Raw genomic sequence first — 18,964 nt, 5'->3', positions numbered from 1 at the left:
TTTCTAGCTACAGGTTACAGTCAATTTCTTGGAAACTAAAAACAAGACTACATAAATAATTTTCAACTAAACTTGCTTTTTACCATGCTTTGATTCCGATTTCGAGTATTTTGACCCCTCTCTTAAGGTTGACTTACAGATTGACAAGATGGCGGCCAAGCCAACACAAAATGGCGGGGGCAAGAAAATATTTTGGACAAATTGGTAAGCAAAAACAAAATTGTAGTAACGCTAAATATTAGCGATCCCAAGCTTAACACTGGACTAAATTAAAACTTAAATAATTAGTTAAAGAACTACTTACCAATTGTGTACATTTCAGTCGTACCAGTATTCTGTAAAAATATGTTCGGTTTAATATAATTTACATTGCAAAATAAGTTACCATTTAATTGGTATGCAATTCAGTTGGGATAGTTATGCTAACAGCATTATAATCAGATGTCCCTATCAAGAATCATCATTATATTATACAAAATTAAAGTCGGAATAATAAAGCTTAAACTAAACACATGGCTGTTTATTTTGACACTACTCTATAGAAAAGTTTATTTAAAATACGAAATTAATGTTTATTAATAAGGTGTCTTAAAACTTACCAACAGGAAATATCTCCAAGCAGCGCTCCCCAAGCCACTGCCCTGTGCAACCAAATACATGGATAAAGCGTCTTCAAAAACAAAATAACGAGTATTCGTAAATAAAAACAAATCAGTAGGGATAGTTATGTTAACAGCATCATAATCAGATGTCCCTATCAAAAATCATCACAACACACACCTTATTTTAAAAACCACACTTATATAATGAGTCCCTTTACACGTCTGTCTATACAAACGCTTACGTAATTACCTAGCCTCATATTTAAAAGCAAAAATATAAGTCTAGACACGACCATCTACTTAAGAGATCTAGACTGTAAAATGGGACCTGACGCCGCGGATCGATACATTCGCAATTGTATCCAACGCCCCTCCTCTGTAACCTAGGCGATGGACAGGGGGGAGTGTGTACATAGATGGGGGTTGTCTCCTGAACAACCCTAATCCCACACAACTGACAAATTGATCCGCAGACATGAATTCAGCCTCCTCTTGACGCGCGCGGCTACAACCCGATATCAACCTTCGTGCATTACGATAAGGTTCACGAAGACGCGCCGCGCACGATAGGCGTGGCGTTCAAAGTCAGGGGTTAAAAAAATATAATACTAAACATACCTATTGGTATTTTGCGGGGCTCAGCAGCAAGTAGTATAGAGCTGGTATCTGTAAAAAAATATTCCTTAGAAAAATGGCAACCAAATAACTAAAGTTTTAATGATTATTGTATACATCAGATAGGAGCGAAAGACAATAAAGTGTGTACATCAAAACGATCAGATGAACTATGAAATCATCATGATAGCCAACTAACAACAAACTAGAATAACTATAGAAGTCTAACGTCTAACTGGAACTAACGTCTAACGTTTTACTATAGTAAAAAATATAATTACCGATCGAAAGTGCACAATAGTCTCCATTGGCTGGTATTCTTTCTCATATTTCTGCAAGGAAAATGTAGGTATATGTAAATAAAACACATACTTAAATATAACTCCGTTTTATGTAAATACGATTATCAGATAGGAGCGAAAGACATAAGCAGAGTATACATCAAAACATTCAGCTGAACTATGAAGTCATCATTTAAACGGGTTCTAATTCAATATTTAACATCAAATCAACTAACTTTTATTTTTTTGACATGTTTCACTTATAACAATAAATTACACAACAAAACAGAAAAATAAACAGCAATTACTCACCATGCAGGGAGCAACGTGTTGTTAGTACCTGTAAAGAGGTAATAAAAAATTACAATCACTTCAAAAATACAAGATATAGTAAAAACAAAACAACAACCAGTTCAGTCTGCTTTATAGCAATTTGTGCATCAGACCTCACAAGAATGGCCCTAAGCTATTGCAACTCATTCACTCAAATCATTCATTCACTCAGCCTAGTCATACTTTATACTGGAACATGGCAGTCATACTGGAGTTAACTGATCTGAGTGAACATTATTGTGAGGCGCCCGAGGGTCTCAGCTGCACTGCGCTGTCATCACGACTGGGATTGTTTGTTCCATGCTCATGATGCAATAAAATAATAAGTAAATATTGAGTTTTAAGTAAAATGCTACAGTAATATATCTAACCAAACTCAGATCTATTCTAATCTACGAGATAAATGTACAGCCAGAGTTTATATCCAAATAAACTTATACAAAGCAGATCTTGTCAGTAGAAAAAGGCGGCAAATTTTAAAAATGTAGGCGCGAAGGGATATCGTCCCATAGAAAATTTGAATTTCGCGCCTTTTTCTACTGACAAGATTTGCTTGACCAGCTATACCTACATATAAAAATTGTGCTTCAATACAATGGGTGTGAATTACTGTGAATTTCTAAACAATTTACTACAATAATTACTAACAAAGCTGATCAAACTAAAGCTGACAAAACTTTAACCTTCAACCCTTTGACCACCAAAAAGTTTTTCATGCCAAGTATAGAGTTTATAGGGTTACGTATGTATTCTTACTGCCAAGTTTGTGCAAAGTTACCGTGGTCACAGATTATCAACCTTCATGCATTACGACAAGGTTCACAATGGCACGCCGCACCGGACAGGCTTGGCGTTCAAAGTGTTCGGTAAACAGCATCTAAGCTATCCGCATCACCAAAAGAAATACCACAGGCAAGGACACAATTTCCTCAAAATAAATATAGCAAATGTGCAAAAATAATTACTACATACCCGACATTGATAATAACTGGTCAGTGTCTGTGATAGGTTTCGAACAAAAAAAGCATAAGGGTAAATCCACGGTGACTCACGTTACTTTGTAGTCACTATTCCTAACAATCTTGTCGTATATTTGAGATCAAGAGCTTTCTACGTCGAAAACTTGATAATAATATCACAGAGTACATTACTGCGAATCATTTATCGAAGTACTTTTTCTCCATCAAATTATAAAAATTGGAGAAAAGTGGAAAATAACTCCATGACTCACGTTACAAGAAATGGACACGGAGTTTTACGCCTTTTGTGTTTATTGATTTCCCTTTGATTATTGAATGAATTAGTTTTAACAAAATTACAAAACAATGACATAAATATGCAAGCTTCTTTAATAGTTAACCAAATGAAATCAAAGATACACCCTTATTTAAATAAAATATAAAACCTTACGAACTCACGTTACAGCGATTTCGTGAATCACGTTACTTGCGACTACCTAGAATATTTTGATATTTTTTATCATTTCTAGCAAACAAATAGCATATTTTTTACTTATTATTATTAGAATTAGAACTTTTCTGATACGTTATTTAGCTCTACCCAAAGCTTGGCGATTAATTAACATCGAAGATGAGGATGCAATTGAACTATCTAAGGCTCTTGCTTATTCAGCTTTTTTCTTTGATCTATATGTTTTTCAACTCTTTTTCTGGTTTTTTCTCTTTCATCCTTTATAAATTGGTTTTTCTTTTTTTGAGTCATGTTATCTAGCAACTTCTTCTTTTGCCTGATTTCTTTGGCGGCAAGCCTATGTTTTTTCTTATACTCTTCGTACTTTCCGTCGTCTTTCAGCTTCTGTCTTCTTCTTTTTGCCCTTTCTGCCGCTGATAGAGACATTGTAGCTACAAAATACATTCAAATATTTAGTTACTCGCTTTACAGTTGCAACAACGCGATTCACTGTGACTCACGTTACAAGTATCTCAAGTCATGTATTTCTATAAAATAACACTTATGCGGAGAAATAAACCGCGAGAATGACACCATCTAAGCCCAATCATACACATAGTTCAATATAAGTTCGTTTGTCCAAAACTTCAGTACAGTAAATGAAAAATATTGTTTTTTTACGTTACTCACGTTACTCAACGACATGCAATTTTCATTCACCTCTTACATATTTTTCTTTCAACTTATGATAATTGTAATCAAAGTAACGCGTGAATAATTTAATAGACAACAGATAAATAAAGGTTACTTACCTCTTCTTTGCGTAAAAATCAATTAAAGTCGTAATATTTATAATCACTTATTTTACGTTCGTAGTTGATTCCGCAAGCAGCACTTACAATGTCGGAAATTATGACAACCGTTGACTTATTATTGACTTAAGGTTATAAAATTTGTTCTGCTACCCTCATTTGATTATTCTACATTCTAACACATTCTAAATTCAATAGTTTATTTTTTCGTTGTCATGTCCGAGTTACGCGGAAAGACCCATAACTCTTCCTGTTCAGTCACACATCTTTCCGGCAACTCTCAGTCTGAAACAAGCATTTTGCATTAAAAACTCTCCAAATAGATATGATATTCCTCTATTGTCCATATTTATTCAGATAGAGCTAATATACATGCAAATCAGGTACATCAATGGTTAGCATTTTTCATCATAAAAAAAAAAATTGGCCAGTTTATGTTTCTAAATGTATGTTGTAAGCAACATTAATACAATTACTGCTTGCATGGGGTCGAAATAACCATATAGTGCTCAGTACTCTTACTTTCTAAACTCGGAGCTCGAATGAGGTTTACCTAAATGTGTTTTTAAAGTATTGGTAAGTCATGTAATACAATAAACTTGACAACCAGTCATGAACTTGTGAAAAGACTACTATTAACCCGTGGAGCACCCCAGAATGACCGTAGTATGGAACTCCTATACTAATTACCGGCACACGTGTCTTGGTATCAGCTCCACGGGTTAATCCAGAAACATCAAACAACTTTCATGTTTATCAAATGCTATGATAAAAAATGAATTGAAAGCATTATCAATTCCCACATAAAGCTGTCAAAAAAAATACAGATAACTAATTTACTTAAAAAAACAAACTACTTTTAACTAACACAGATAACACATAAAACCACTATCTACAATAAAACAGGCCAATGCAAAACAACAGTAAAAGATGTGTCAAAGTTTGCTTTCATTGTCTTATGGCTCCTCTACACGATGGGCCAGCGCCGGCCACTCTAAGGGACGCAGCCATGCGGTAGAATGAGATAGCAACATCACTTGCTCCCTCTAACGCATAAATGCGTCCCTTGGAGTGGCCGGCGCTGGCCCATCGTGTAGACTATTATCGCCAAAATATGTGGCAACGGTGTTTTAGTATGAGCAAAAGAGGCATTATACTTTTTTCAATTAGATATATCAATTTTATACACAATTCTCAGCGTGGCAGACTAGTGAGAAACAAGACAATAAAGCATTATGACCCATTAACCTAATAATAGTTGACCATGCCTGTGGGGCTGGATAAACACATGCTTATGTGTACACCCTGATCACTCTGCCGTTGTCAAACTAAAATGTCAAGAATTTTAGTTTGAGGATGGCCGAGTGCATACAAGTATGATCAAGCAGCATGTGCGACATACCCTTCTTTCTAAATTTCCCCTGCACAAAGATCCTCGGCACGTCCACACCCTCCTTGAAGTTGACGGTTCTGCGCTGCACATAGCAGTTGGTGAGGACCTCGAAGCCCGCATCGGTGAACAGAGACGCCAGTTCTTCTTCAGTGAAATAGTAGCTTCTGAAATTAAGAGAATGTATAGTAAAGAGAATTACATTTTTAAAGATTTTTTGTAACTGTCAGTTAGGGGTCACAACTCACATGTATGGTGCCTGCAATATGGCCACAAGAGGCATTATAGGATAATTTTCTTAATTTTTAAATTAAAACCAAATCTCCAAAAATCTAAGTTTGACATATTGTGAAGAGGACTTAAGATGTTAGAGGTAAAGTTATGCTAGAATAATTCCGTACACGGCGGAAAGAAGTTGATAACTCGCGGGAAAAATTGAAGAAACTTGAACCTTATTCCTTATTTTTAAGTTCAAATTTCTTCAATAAAATATCTCGAGTTATCAACTTCTTCCCGCCGAGTACCGAATTTAGCCTCAACTTATTATTACCTAGTCCCATCTTGCCGCATATAGAAATTCTCAGCAATCTTGTGCCCGGGTTTGAACCTCAATTGAGCCATATCGTACCGACCGTAGTCTCTAAACAGCAAAATCCCGCCCGGGCGAAGCACTCTCAATGCGTTCTTAGCCACTACCTCCCAGGACGCCGGCTGAATAGCAGACAGGACGAAAATAAGGCTAGCTATGTCCACGCTAGCTTCCGGAACGTTCTCGAACAACTCGTCGGTAGTCAAGTCGGCGCAAAAAGCAGTCATCTTGCTTGGATCATAGAGCTTATTATTCTTTACAAACTCAACCGCACGCGGCGAAAAGTCGCACGCGTAGAAATAGAAATTATCGAACCCCTCTTCCACTAATGGGAACAGCATGTTGCCGACACCGCAACCGAGCTCTAAGAATGTGATTTTCTGCTCTGGATCGAAGTTAATCAGCTCCTGGAATTCGCGCGTGGTCCAATGGCGGTCGCGGAAGAACTTGGTCTCGTTTCGCTTGTAAAATATGTCCCAGTGACGCTTGGCGTCGCGTTCGAGCTTTTGTGCTTTGGTCTCGGGTATTAAGCGGGAGTTTTGCGCCTCTAAACGTTGCTTCTCTTCCTCGGTGAGCGCCTTCAAGCGGTGACCAATCATGTCTTTTTCATCAGTTTCCATCTCGCGTTTTATACAGTATTTTCACACGAAAGTTACAGGGATTGGTTAAAACGCTATTAATCTATACGTTGACGGCTCTATTTCAAATAAATCTAAATTAAAAACACTAAAATATCCAAAGAACTTACACTAACTTTACTGGGGGCGACCGATGCTTACCGCGACGCAAAGAAGAAAGAATGAATGATTCCCACTTCACACTGACAGTGACAGATCAAACCATGCTCAAACACTGACAGACAGCCAGTTAGGCAACCTAACAATACGTACGAATGCTAATCGATTCGATTGTTGAATCGATTCGTTCAACACCCTCTCACACCAATCGAAATATGGTGTTTGCACACTGTGCATTTAGTTTGAGCAATCTCGCATCAAAGAAATATCTTTTGTACAACAAGAGATCAAAGTTTGATATTTCTTCGAGTGCTTATTTTGAGTCCCGTGCAAGCGAAAGATTCTATAATAAATTCACGAGCGTAGCGAGTGAATCTAATTTAGAATCTTGAGCGTAGTAAGGGACTCAAAAGCGCACGAGATGTAAATAACTTTGATCTCGTGTAGTTCACAAAACTTTTCACCTCATCAGTGAGAACATATTAGAGAACCCGAAAAATGTATTCCTTCTTCATCACTTACCTCTACTCACTCATGTTTTCTTAAGATATACCAACAATTAAATTTCTCGGTACGGTAGTCTGTTACGGCTTTAAGCCGGTCAAACAACTTTGTCAATAGAAAAAGGCGCGAAAATCAAATTTTCTATGAGACGAAAACCCTTCGCGCCAATTTTTTTAATTTGCCGCTTTTTTCTATTGATGGAGACGGCTTAACAGACTATAACTCTGCAACTTTAGGAATTTTAAAGATCGCAAACGTTTATCTAGTACAAAAGTATTAAATTTAGCCGACCCCTGGCCTATAACCGTGAAAATCGAAAATTATAGATTACGAGCAACTATCTCTATCACTCACAGCCTTAACTGGAGTAAAAGAGAAAGATGCCCAAAATTTGCGAACTTCGGTGTTCGCGGTTGGCGATCTGTTTCTAGGTACCTTTCGCATCGAATGATGGTGCCCAAAGAGTAACCTATGAGCCGCCTATGAATCAAATACAGCGGTCGGCAACCCGCGGCCCGTGAACCTGTCACTTGCGGCCCGCGAGCCTCCCTGGCTATTTTGTATGCAATATTGACAAACGACAATGTCTAGTCATAAATATTAACAAAGTGCGGCCCGAGTCAACTTCGTTACCTACTGTGGCCCTTGGCTGCTAAAAGGTTGCCGACCGCTGCTATAATATATAGGACACTATGAAAATGACAGTTCCTGACTCATTCATTTCGTCAGTCACTTTTGGTTGAGCTTAATTTAAAAAAGAATTACATTATTTTTACTATTTAATGTTAAATTTCGAAATAAATTAATGTAACTTCCAAAAAATGTCCAAAAACATTTTACGAGACAGATATTCCATATAAAAATGAACGGTCATTTGGAGCATCATTCGACACGAGAGGCATAGGGTAAGAGTGCTCACTCCATACATCAGTTCAGGCTATTAATTTCAGTGTCTACATCTAGCATCGAGTAGCGGAACTATCAGTACTGTTACTTGACAATAGATGTAGGACCGACCGGAAAGTCTTATGCTGTTGAGATAAGACTTTCCGGTCGGTGCTACATCTATTGTCAAGTAGCAGTACTGATAGTTCCGCTACTCGATGCTAATAGTCTTTTTGGTACTAAAACTGATGTATGGAGTGAGCACTCTATGTATTTTTTTCTCTATGGGTATGATCAGGGTATCAGGGTGCGGTTGGGCTAGTAAAACAACACCTAAAACAGTATCAATTACTCTTTATTCTTTACACGTTATCTATGTCTGCGGTCGCGCGACCGCGACCGGTGGCGGTCGCGGTCTCTGCGGTCCCGGTCCCTGTCGCGGTCGCGACGGTCTCGGTCCCTGTCGCGGTCGCGCCGGTCGCGGTCCCGATCCCTCTCGCGGTCGCGTTCGCGCGATCTGTCGTCGCGCTTTGGAGGCTCCCGTTGTCTGTCTTTTGATCTGTAAGAGTGAAATGACGATTTCGAAGATTTTAGTCACTAAAATTTTGTACATTAAAGGCAGGGACACACTTATCCCACGATTCCCACATGCGCAACGTATGCAATGCATTATGGCAATCTGAACCCTGAAAGTTGTATGCTTAGAAACATACTTGTCATGCGTTGCGTTGCGTACGACAGGTATAACACTTTAAACTCTCGCGTTTTGTACACGTTTTGAAACGTCGGAATTAAAGGTAAAAACAATGAAATTATATCGCGGTAGACCCGTTTGTTTAATTAAATATATGACAGGTATGTTTCTAAGCATACAAATTTTAGGGTGCAGATGTCATAATGCATTGCATACGTTGCGTACGTGGGATAAGTGTCCCGAGCTTAAGAGTCGGACCAAGCTAACTCTGCATTTGCAATGACAAGTGTGACTATGTCATTGTCATCATGTCGAATTTCAAAGAATCCTTTTAAAACAGAAGTTATTTTTTTATTTAGAAGTCAAACATGTCTATAAATATAGTGCGACTACCCGATGGATAGAGTTTACTACTGGTTAATGTATTATATGTGAAAAATAAGAATGGTACCTGTCGTCGCCGTAATCCCGGCGGTCGCGGTCGTCGTGGTCGCGCCGGTCGGGCTCCGCCCTGCCCGGGTTGTAGGCCCGCGCCACCGGCTTGGCTGGCGCTGTGTTCCTGTTGTGTTCTCCTAACCTGCGTACATTTCTTCATTATAACAAGACGATTCACGTGCCTTTTCAATGTTTTTCCATTTTAGCTTAATACCAGGCCACACCGGCTGCGTGTTCCGCTGCGTTGTAAATTAAGAGCCAACAGGAGTGGTCATTTCTCCATACAAACGTACTCGACTGTTTCCTCCGTGGGTTTTGAAGCTAGAGCAATGATTTTTTCAACACAGATTAATATTGTCAATATCTGTGTCGGACCGTTTTGCTTTTTTTGATATTTTTGTTTTTTAAGGCGCTAGAGCCCTTCAAAAATGGCCAAAATGGCCTAATTGACTATGCCGCAATGAGAGGCGTGCTATTCAAAACTGACATCAATTAGTCAAAAAAGCAAAACGGTCCGACACAGATAATGTCATAATCATTTAGATTTCCAAATTTGGTTACGATTGGTTAAGTTTTGGAGGAGGAAACAGTCGAGTACGAAGCCTCGATTTTTGATATTTTTTACGCAGGATTTTTCGCCTTGCCTTTATCGCACTAGTTTTAGGAGCCGCTTCCGTTAGCGAGACGGGTATATTTACCTAAAATATTTAAATCTTAGCTCCTGTTGGCTCTTAAGAATCCCCATAAGAAATGACACACCGTTAGCGTGACGTGCGCGTGTGCGTGTGTCGAACGCATTGCAGCTCCGACAAACCGGTACAATCACGCGTGCACAGAGCGGAGCGGCGACGTCGTGCAGTGATCACGTTGTGTTTAACCTCTTGAATGCCGGAACGTGGATCCGCGCAGTAAGTATTAAATTCTAATTAATTAATAATTAGAATTCAATACCTACTATCGCGGATCCGCGTTCCGGGATTCGAGAGGTTAATGGCGTCCCCTATGAGACGGTGAACCGAACAAGTTCGGACACAGCAAGCTTGAAGATAAGTATCTGTCGGACCGGGGCTCCTATGGCTGTGGTACCTTGAGAAAGAACATAAACTTACTTGAGCTATCTGCTTCTGTATGAACACTGGTATCCTTGGGAAAAGCGTGTTAAGATCGGTTTTCCTAGGATAGCGGTGCCGTCATATAGCGGCCGTCTCCATACTAAATAATACGGCTAAATATGGATGTCGTAGTATTTGTATGGAGACGGCCGCTTTATGACGGCACCGCTATCGGAGGAAACCAAAGCTTTACAATCAAGCTGGATTAGCATTTGTCGGATCGAGGCTGCTATGGTAATGGTACCGAAATCACTATCACTACACCTTATAAAACAAAGTCCCCCGCCGCGTCTGTCAGTCTGTGTGTATATGTTCGCGATAAACTCAAAAACTACGAATCAATAGTGATTCTTGAGGAAGGTTTAAGTACAATTTGTTAACGCATGCGAAGCCGGGGGGGTCGCTAGTAGTAGTCTATTAAACAATACAGTAATTCCACGAAGCCGTCTAGCTAGACAGGGCAATCGTGCGGGGTGCGAGGGGTAGGTCGCGCGCACCCGAGCTGCATACATCGCCATATTTAGAAGCTCGGTACTACTTACAGGGCTAGCGTGTCTTATAGTAAGTCAAGTGCAAGTGTTGGGCAGTTGTGTAACTGTGACAACCCTACTGTGTTCTTGTGCGGTCTCGGCGTTTACGCTAACATCCAAGGCGTCGGTCCACTGTTACTTTTTACACTGTACCGACCTTGAGAAAGAACATAAACTTAGCTGAGCTTGAGCTCAATCTGCTTCTGTATGGACCTTCTGTATGGACACTGGTATCCTCGGGAAAAGCGTGTTAAATCAGTCAAGTTTGATCAACATCTGTCTGACCGGGGCTCTTATGGTCGGCTCCTATGGCCGCGGTACCTTGAGAAAGAACATAAACTTACTTGAGCTCAATCTGCTTCTGTATGGACACTGGTATCCTCGGGAAAAGCGTGTTAAACCAGTCAAGTTTGATCAACATCTGTCTGACCGGGGCTCCTATGGCCATGGTCCGTGGTACCTTGAGAAAGAACATAAACTTACTTGAGCTCAATCTGCTTCTGTATAGACACTGGTATCCTCGGGAAAAGCGTGTTAAACCGGTCTAATTTGATCAGCATCTGTCTGACCGGGGCCCCTATGGTCGGCTCCTATGGCCGTGGTACCTTGAGAAAGAACATAAACTTACTTGTCCTCAATCGGCTTCTGTATGGACACTGGTATCCTTGGGAAAAGCGTGTTAAACCAGTCAAATTTGATCAACATCTGTCTGACCGGGGCTCCTATGGTCGGCTCCTATGGCCGTGGTACCTTGAGAAAGAACATAAACTTACTTGAGCTCAATCTGCTTCTGTATGGACACTGGTATCCTCGGGAAAAGCGTGTTAAACCAGTCAAGTTTGATCAACATCTGTCTGACCGCGGCTCCTATGGCCGTGGTACCTTGAGTAAGAACATAGACTTACTTGAGCTCAATCTGCTTCTGTATAGACACTAAACCAGTCAAGTTTGATCAACATCTGTCTGACCGGGGCTCCTATGGTCGGCTCCTATGACCGTGGTACCTTGAGAAAGAACATAAACTTACTTGAGCTCAATCTGCTTCTGTATAGACACCGGTATCCTCGGGAAAAGCGTGTTAAACCAGTCAAGCTTGATAAGCATCTGTCTGACCAGGGCCCCTATGGTCGTGGTGCCGCCGCCGCCGGCGCGAGGGTCGATCTCCTCCTCGTCGTCGAAGTACTCGGCGTACCAGTCGAATAGGTCGGCCGGGGGTTGCGTGTAGCGGATATACATGAAGCCTGGAACAAGGCGAAGTTAGTATTAGGGTGGATCATAGACTAGGAATCCTCTAGACGGAGTTTAGAGCAATTATTTCATGAAACCGATGCTGCCAAAAATACTGGGGTGCGGGGGACGAGGTGAGCGAGTCCCGTGCCGTGATTGGTCCGTTCAAAGACACGGACGTCACACAAAGACACTGACTCGAAAATAAAACTACCGTATATTTGTGGCAGAGGGGGCAGCGCTACTATGCTCAATCTGGAGGATGTCTTGTCTGTGGGGTGGATCAACTGTTTCTTGTTGTTATTCAGTCAGGGGACAATAGTAACACAGTTTTTTAGAAGGAATGTTGTATAACGATCTACTAACGTGCTCATTAAATGACCCATCATAGAAAGACCTTATAACTACCACAAAAACAGGTCATACCTATAGTAAAGAATAAAATATGAAATATAATATTGAAAACTTTTGCGAACACATATTAACTCACAAAAATTCGCAATATCGTCTATAAATGTGAGTTAAAAATTGAAATTTTATACTTGATAGTTGGCCCCATGGTCATGAATAAATAAGATGACATTTTTAATTTTTTATACAATGTTTTATCGCTTACTGTTATAGCTCAAACGGATTAGGCAGCGTTTTCGATTAAAGCTCCTAGCCAGCGTGATTTTTTCCGACAACGTAGTCATATTTCAACTATTTTAAACAAAACCTTAATAAGTTATATACCTAAACCTTCCTCAAGAATCACTCTATTGATAGATGAAAATCGTGTGAAAATCCATTGAGTAGTTTTTGAGTTTTGGAGTAGTTTTATATGATGTAGTAAATTGACGTTTTCCCCTAGTTGCGAATGGTAGGTTGTGTGACAGTCGTGCACGTAGCCAATAAGTTACTCAAAAATATGTGCCATATTTCTTAATTAGCTGACATAGGAGCTATGGGACATATGTGTGCAGTATATTTTTACACTTGACTGTACTTTAGTTACAGAAGTGTGTGAAATTCCAGTAATTAATACGATTCTTTCGCTAAAGCATTTCACACATTAAGTACATTAGGTGTTTAAAACACGCTCAGTATTGCTCTATAGTATAATATAGGCTAAAACAAAACATAATTTGCATGCCTAGATTATTGGCGAAATGCGCTGAACTCGCAAAATTGCATGTTCACACCTTATTTATGTACCTACCACATTTCTAGCAAATATATGTCTATTACAGTACAACACACACAGGAAACAACCCATTATAGCTTCGCACGGGTTACCCAACACCTTAACAAATTATGAAATTATACACCTAAACCTTCCTCAAAAATCACTCTATTAACAGGTGATAACTGATAACCGCATGAAAATCCGTTCTAGTTTTTGAGTCTATCGCGAACATACCTACATACACACAAACAGACAGACGCGGCGGGGGACATTGTTAGGTATATAAGGTGTAGTGAAGTATGCAATAGAGATGTCTATCTATTCTAATTGTCCCTAAATCTTTTGACCCGAGAGTCACACTGCATATAGATATATTCGCCAGGGCCAAAACTTCACTTATACTAAAGTAAGGATGCTAAGCACGCAGAATTTCATACATTAACCCGCCCGTTCCTATCTCTATCGCACGCGCATAATCAATCATCATAATCATTAACATCCCACACAGACGAAGTCGCGGACAGAAGCTAGTATGTAGGAGAGCCACAAATAAGATTTAAATAAGTAACATTAACATGGTTCACATTCGCAGAGGCCTTGGTGTATCCATTTATCTTTATTGCGTCCATGTTCATTTTTACATAGGATGGTATTAAAACATAAAGTCGGTACATTCGAAATAGACGACAATATCTAAAGCCCCGTCTCCATATCGCGCGGCAAACCATCGAACATTGGCTCGCGCCTCGCGCGGCAGCCGCGCGCAATGGATACCGGGCGCATCGAGTTGGCTCGCGCGGCAGCCCGGTATCCATTGCACGCGGTGCCGCGCGAGCCAATGTTCAATGGTTTGCCGCGCGATATCGAGACGGGGCTTAAGGGTAGCTAGCGAGCAATAGTATATTGTTAACCAAGGGATGAAAGGCACCAAATATCCAGGAAGGAAAATGGGGGCTACGTTAGTATGGCGAAGCTGTCGTCCCCTTTTCCTCTTAATGATGGATAGCTAAGTATATCAGGAGGGCCGCACGCTTGTTTGTAACCACAAACAATTGTACAGGATGCTAATCATTACAATTTGATACAGAATTGCAGCAGAATGACGTTCGCAAGGCAATGAATATGATATATAAAACATATTGCTTATGCATGACTCTACAACATTATCTGGGGGTACGGTAGTACCCCGCCAAGTCGAGCAAAACAAAGAGGCACGGCCGTACCATCCTTTTCTCGAAGCGATTCAGGCCATTTTCGACGTCCAGTAATTTTGTGCTGGCTGAAGCTAAAACCCTTAATTTTCAGTGACATATAGGGCTTAACATGCGTTAGATATATTCTCAAAAACATTCAATCTGAACTTGTAGTTTAAGAATTATTGTACGTCAAAGTTCCTTAGTTTCGACACTGACACACACTCATTCACTCACTCACCGATCATCATACTCGATCTCATACTTCTAGCATACCCACAAGCTTAAAATTTTGAACATAAGTAGTTTTCAGCTTATCAAGTCATAGAAAACCTAAAAATATTGCAATATCAGTCACGATTTAAATAACTAAGAACTGCATAAGTAAGTTTGTAATCCCATATAAATATATGCTATTACAAAGTTACTGTTGCAGTTCCTACAAATAGTAGGTAAAGTAAAGGTACACTACGATGTACGATGTGAGTATGAATGAAGATGTGTTTAGTTATGATATGTGTATACATAGTATGGGTACCCGAAAAGAAGGACTGCCTACAAAAAGAGATGAGATCTCATTAAAACATTACATGTAAAAAGGTGCAAGTCTCGCAACGCTTTTACTACAAAAAGTTTTGAGATGTAATGTGAAACCAAGTCGGTTATTTTAATCAGTGCCAGGGGGTGTTAAATCCGTATCAATAAGATATCTTTAATTTGTAATACATATAATGACTTGGCAATCACACAGTCATAATGCTTTACTCGTACCGTACTCGTAAATATGTGTAATGCTCAAACTGCAATTAGCGCTAGCGTTATGTTCAATTAGAATTATTTTTAATAGGTGACGATGATCCTTATGTCACTATGCAGCCGTGCGATGGCCAAGTCATACAAATACAAATATAATGCAACTATGACGTCATTTACGCTCACTGAATATAAGCCACTAAGAACTTGTTTTGAAATGAATTATGTACTAAGCAGAGTATATATACATATATACTATTACTAACGAATAAACAAGAAAAATTACAGGGAAAGTAAAATATTGTTGGGAAATTGCGAATTGTTACTACATAAAAATTCCAAACAACTAAAATTCCTATAAATAATGTTTAAAGAGTTTATACGATTTCTCCAAAATACCTAACATTTCGCGACAATGGGACCAACTAGAACAAATATCCTTTCAATCTAAGAATTTTATTACCCAAAGTCAAAGTCAAAATATACTTTATTCATGTAGGCCTAGCAACAAGCACTTATGAATCGTCCTCGTCGAACCCAACCGGTCCAGCGGTCTTTGATGGCTCCTCTACACAATGGGCCAGCGCCGGCCACTCCAAGGGACGCGCAGCCATGCGGTAGAATGAGATAGCAATATCACTTGCTCCCTCTAACCAAGGCTCGGAACCGGTTTTTTCTTCATACAAAAAATACCGGTATTATTTCGTTCTTTTTCGTTCTTTGGTTTATTATTTAATTTTTAATGGGACAATCTAATAATATGAAGGTGTTACCTAAATACATGATTCATGTCGACGTAAAGAGCATAAAATAATTAAAAATACTGGGCTATTTTGGGTTTTACAAAAAAAACCGGTTCCGAGCCCTGCCTCTAACGCATAACTGCGTCCCTTGGAGTGGCCAGCGGTTGAGCGGTGGCCCATCGTGTAGAGGAGCCATGAGAAAATAACATGAAATTTTAACCTTAGAAAATCAATAACAGTACACATTTTTCACAAAGAATCTCCACCTGTTTGTTGGTAGTCATTTTGTAGAGCCTGGATCATAAAAAAAACCGGGCAAGTGCGAGTCGAACTCGCGTTCTAAGGATTCCGTACATAAGTCCGACTCACGCTTGACTGCATATTTCTAATACATTTTCCAGTCATCCATAGGTAAAGAACTATTTTGTTTTTGAAAAATTTTAGACCCAGTAGTTTCGGAGATAAAGGGGGCGGGAATGGTAGGACAGATAGACACACGAGGGATCCTATAAGGCTTCCGTTTATTTCCTTTTGAGGTAGAACCTCAATTATCTGAACACTGCCAGTTTGGTCGGCCACTTTCGTCTTAAATTTTAATTTTATAATTTTATTTTAATTTTATTTTAATTTTATAATTTTATTATAAATCTTGATCTCATTGTCAAAATGTTGTGTTATGTTAATGATTAATTTTATTGTACTTACTAACATGTAGCTGTAATGTATTACTAACAATATTGTATGGAATTTTTAATTTTCTGAAATAAAGATATTTTATTTTATTTTTTTTTTATTTTTTTTAAACATGAGTATGTTAAACTTACCCAGCGCTCTAATGTACGGCGAGTCTGTATGCTGCAGCAGGCCGTTCACCTGCTTCCTGGTCAGACGCAGGGTGTACAGCTTGTATAGGAGACAGAAGGCGGTTGAGACGATACCGCCGGCGCCCACGCCGCGGACCTGGTGATATATATGTTATTGACTTTATAATCACCACTTTGTCTATAGTGGATTCATATGAGCTGGTGCGCGATTTGTACTGAACTGTCAAATTTTTCAGTCAGTCGTCAGCTTTCGAGAATCGACGATAGTCGTTAAACCTTAAGCCCCGTCCCCATATCGCGCGGCAAAACATCGAACATTGGCTAACCAGCCAATGTTCGATAGCTTGCCGCGCGATATGGAGACGGGGCTTTATACACATACACATAGAGCACATACGCGCCAATAGAATTCCGAATTAAGGTTCAAATTAGATTGCATTTTCGAGAAAAGCAACTTGTCTTCAAATGAATCATCAGAGCTGGATAATTAACCATAGCAATGAGAAATTTGTTTTCTCTCTCCCTCTTATAATAATCAAGCAAAGTCAATCTTATTCAGGGAGAAAACTGGAGTTTACTTATGTATGTCTTCCACTATTCTCTTAGGGCCACTTGCACCATCCCACTAACCTGGAGTTACCATGGTTACCAGTACAATTTGACACTGGGTTAACTGTTTAACCGGTTACCCCGGGTTAGTGGGATGGAGCTTAGCCATATCAATTAACTTATAAACTAAATGTTAGATTCATACTCATACTCACACCGCCGCACATGCCCGTCTGGCCAGCGGTCTTCCGGCTGCCCCGCTCCCAGGGCTCCAGGTGCTTCACCTGGTAGTAGATCTCGTCCACCACCTCGTGGTAAGTCTTCAGCTTGAACAAGTGAACTGGAAACATGATGGTGGTTAGAAAGGGCTGATTTGAGCGGGAGCCCCTAAGTTGCTTAAAATCTATATGTTCATTTAACCCTTTGAATGCCACACCTATCGTGCCCGACGCGTCATTGTGAACCTTGCCAGAATGCACGTAGGTTGATATTGGGCTGCAGCCGCGCGCGACAATTGACGTCCTTGGCGGTCAAAGGGATTAATTTAGCCTCATCATTATATTTACAGATAATTAACAAGTGGGGGAAAGTTCCCAAAAATATAATAAGCTCTCAGAAATATCAGAAGTTTCACAGGAAACAAAGGAAACTTTCATTTTGGTAATGAAAATTTTAGGTTTCTATACAAAAATGAGAACTTTTCCGAAAAATTTTCATGTGGCAATTACGAAATTTGGCTATTCGCATGCCAAATAAGCATTTGGACACTCCTGGTTTAAGCAATGAAAAAGTTATAATAAATGAAAGTAATTTTGTTGGTCAAATGCGTAAACCGAATTGATGAAATATCGGAGAGACAGAAGCTTCAGGACTAATTGTAGCAAGTAAATAATAATCATAATTTCATTGCTATAAGACGAAAAGCCAACTTGTATTAAAAATATTACTTATGAACAAAATACAGAATGATGATATTGTAGGGTGGTAATTTTTCCTATTGTGCCCTATAAAGGGTAAAGAAATAAATGTTTACCGAATACTAAAGTGAAAGTAAAAAAAAAATATTCGTTTTATTGTCGAAACTCCACTGCGTCGTTATGTTTGCTTACCTACCTTTGAAGTAACTCGAACCTTGAATATTAGCTAATATTAAATGGTTCAAATTCATGGTTTCCTGACTACCCCATATTGGTAGTACGTTGTGCTGTTTGCTCGTCTTCGCAGCCTTTTGCTGTTGATCTGAAAATCACGTCACGTTAAAGCATCAAACAACAAACATTCTCATTCGGTGAATCGGTACGATATCTACCTTCAGTTTCAGACATTGTAATATACTTATCGTTAAAACTTGTTGTGAATAGTCTATAGCACCGTGTCAACTAAATGTTTCAAAGACGAAATCAATCAATATAATACAATTAATGAGGGTTGTACAATTTTGAGTCTTGACTACACACGCACGGTTGACATGACGTTATGCAGTAATGGCGGCGAACGATTCAAACCGGAAACATAGACAAACCATGTCCAGTGTTGCCAGATGTAAATAAAAAGCGGCCAAGTGCGAGTCGGACTCGC

At 39.5% G+C, this 18,964-nt stretch overlaps 2 protein-coding genes and 2 non-coding genes across 4 annotated transcripts; all 4 read right to left on the bottom strand.

Annotated features, from left to right (window-relative positions):
- Window positions 1–1,327: 1,327 nt before the first annotated feature.
- On the bottom strand, window positions 1,328–1,410 carry LOC134661958 (small nucleolar RNA snR60/Z15/Z230/Z193/J17). Its single transcript, XR_010098003.1, has one exon. It is a non-coding gene; the product is annotated as a small nucleolar RNA snR60/Z15/Z230/Z193/J17 (small nucleolar RNA).
- A 205-nt stretch (window positions 1,411–1,615) lies between these two features.
- Window positions 1,616–1,700, bottom strand: LOC134661957 (small nucleolar RNA snR60/Z15/Z230/Z193/J17). Its single transcript, XR_010098002.1, has one exon. It is a non-coding gene; the product is annotated as a small nucleolar RNA snR60/Z15/Z230/Z193/J17 (small nucleolar RNA).
- A 2,593-nt stretch (window positions 1,701–4,293) lies between these two features.
- Window positions 4,294–6,771, bottom strand: LOC134660621 (tRNA N(3)-methylcytidine methyltransferase METTL6). The gene is made up of 3 exons (XM_063516391.1): window positions 5,994–6,771; window positions 5,456–5,610; window positions 4,294–4,338 (listed from the first exon to the last, which is right to left on the bottom strand). Exons 1-3 carry the CDS (start codon window positions 6,650–6,652, stop codon window positions 4,334–4,336), a joined length of 819 nt encoding a protein of 272 aa, XP_063372461.1. The 5' UTR covers window positions 6,653–6,771; the 3' UTR covers window positions 4,294–4,333.
- Window positions 6,772–8,515: 1,744 nt separating this feature from the next.
- Window positions 8,516–18,897, bottom strand: LOC134660979 (pre-mRNA-splicing factor 38B-like). The gene is made up of 7 exons (XM_063516867.1): window positions 18,696–18,897; window positions 18,500–18,625; window positions 17,602–17,726; window positions 16,838–16,973; window positions 11,957–12,170; window positions 9,299–9,429; window positions 8,516–8,703 (listed from the first exon to the last, which is right to left on the bottom strand). The coding sequence occupies exons 1-7, from the start codon at window positions 18,709–18,711 to the stop codon at window positions 8,528–8,530; spliced, it is 924 nt and encodes a 307-aa protein (XP_063372937.1). The 5' UTR covers window positions 18,712–18,897; the 3' UTR covers window positions 8,516–8,527.
- Between the last annotated feature and the right edge of the window lie 67 nt (window positions 18,898–18,964).

The sequence above is a fragment of the Cydia amplana genome, chromosome Z (genome assembly GCF_948474715.1).
Source record: "Cydia amplana chromosome Z, ilCydAmpl1.1, whole genome shotgun sequence".
Taxonomy (NCBI): Eukaryota; Metazoa; Arthropoda; class Insecta; order Lepidoptera; family Tortricidae; genus Cydia; species Cydia amplana.
This window is presented reverse-complemented; position numbering and strand designations above follow the sequence as displayed.

Coding starts and splice junctions, on each gene's coding strand:
- LOC134660621 (XM_063516391.1), bottom strand. CDS start 6,652: ATGGAAACTGATGAAAAAGACATGATTGGTCACCGCTTGAAGGCGCTC. Junction 5,611..5,993: donor ATGCGGCAAGATGGGACTAG/GTAATAATAAGT, acceptor TCTTAATTTCAG/AAGCTACTATTTCACTGAAG.
- LOC134660979 (XM_063516867.1), bottom strand. Junction 17,727..18,499: donor AGGTTCGAGTTACTTCAAAG/GTAGGTAAGCAA, acceptor TCATGTTTCCAG/TTCACTTGTTCAAGCTGAAG. Junction 12,171..16,837: donor GCCGTACATTAGAGCGCTGG/GTAAGTTTAACA, acceptor GCCTTGTTCCAG/GCTTCATGTATATCCGCTAC.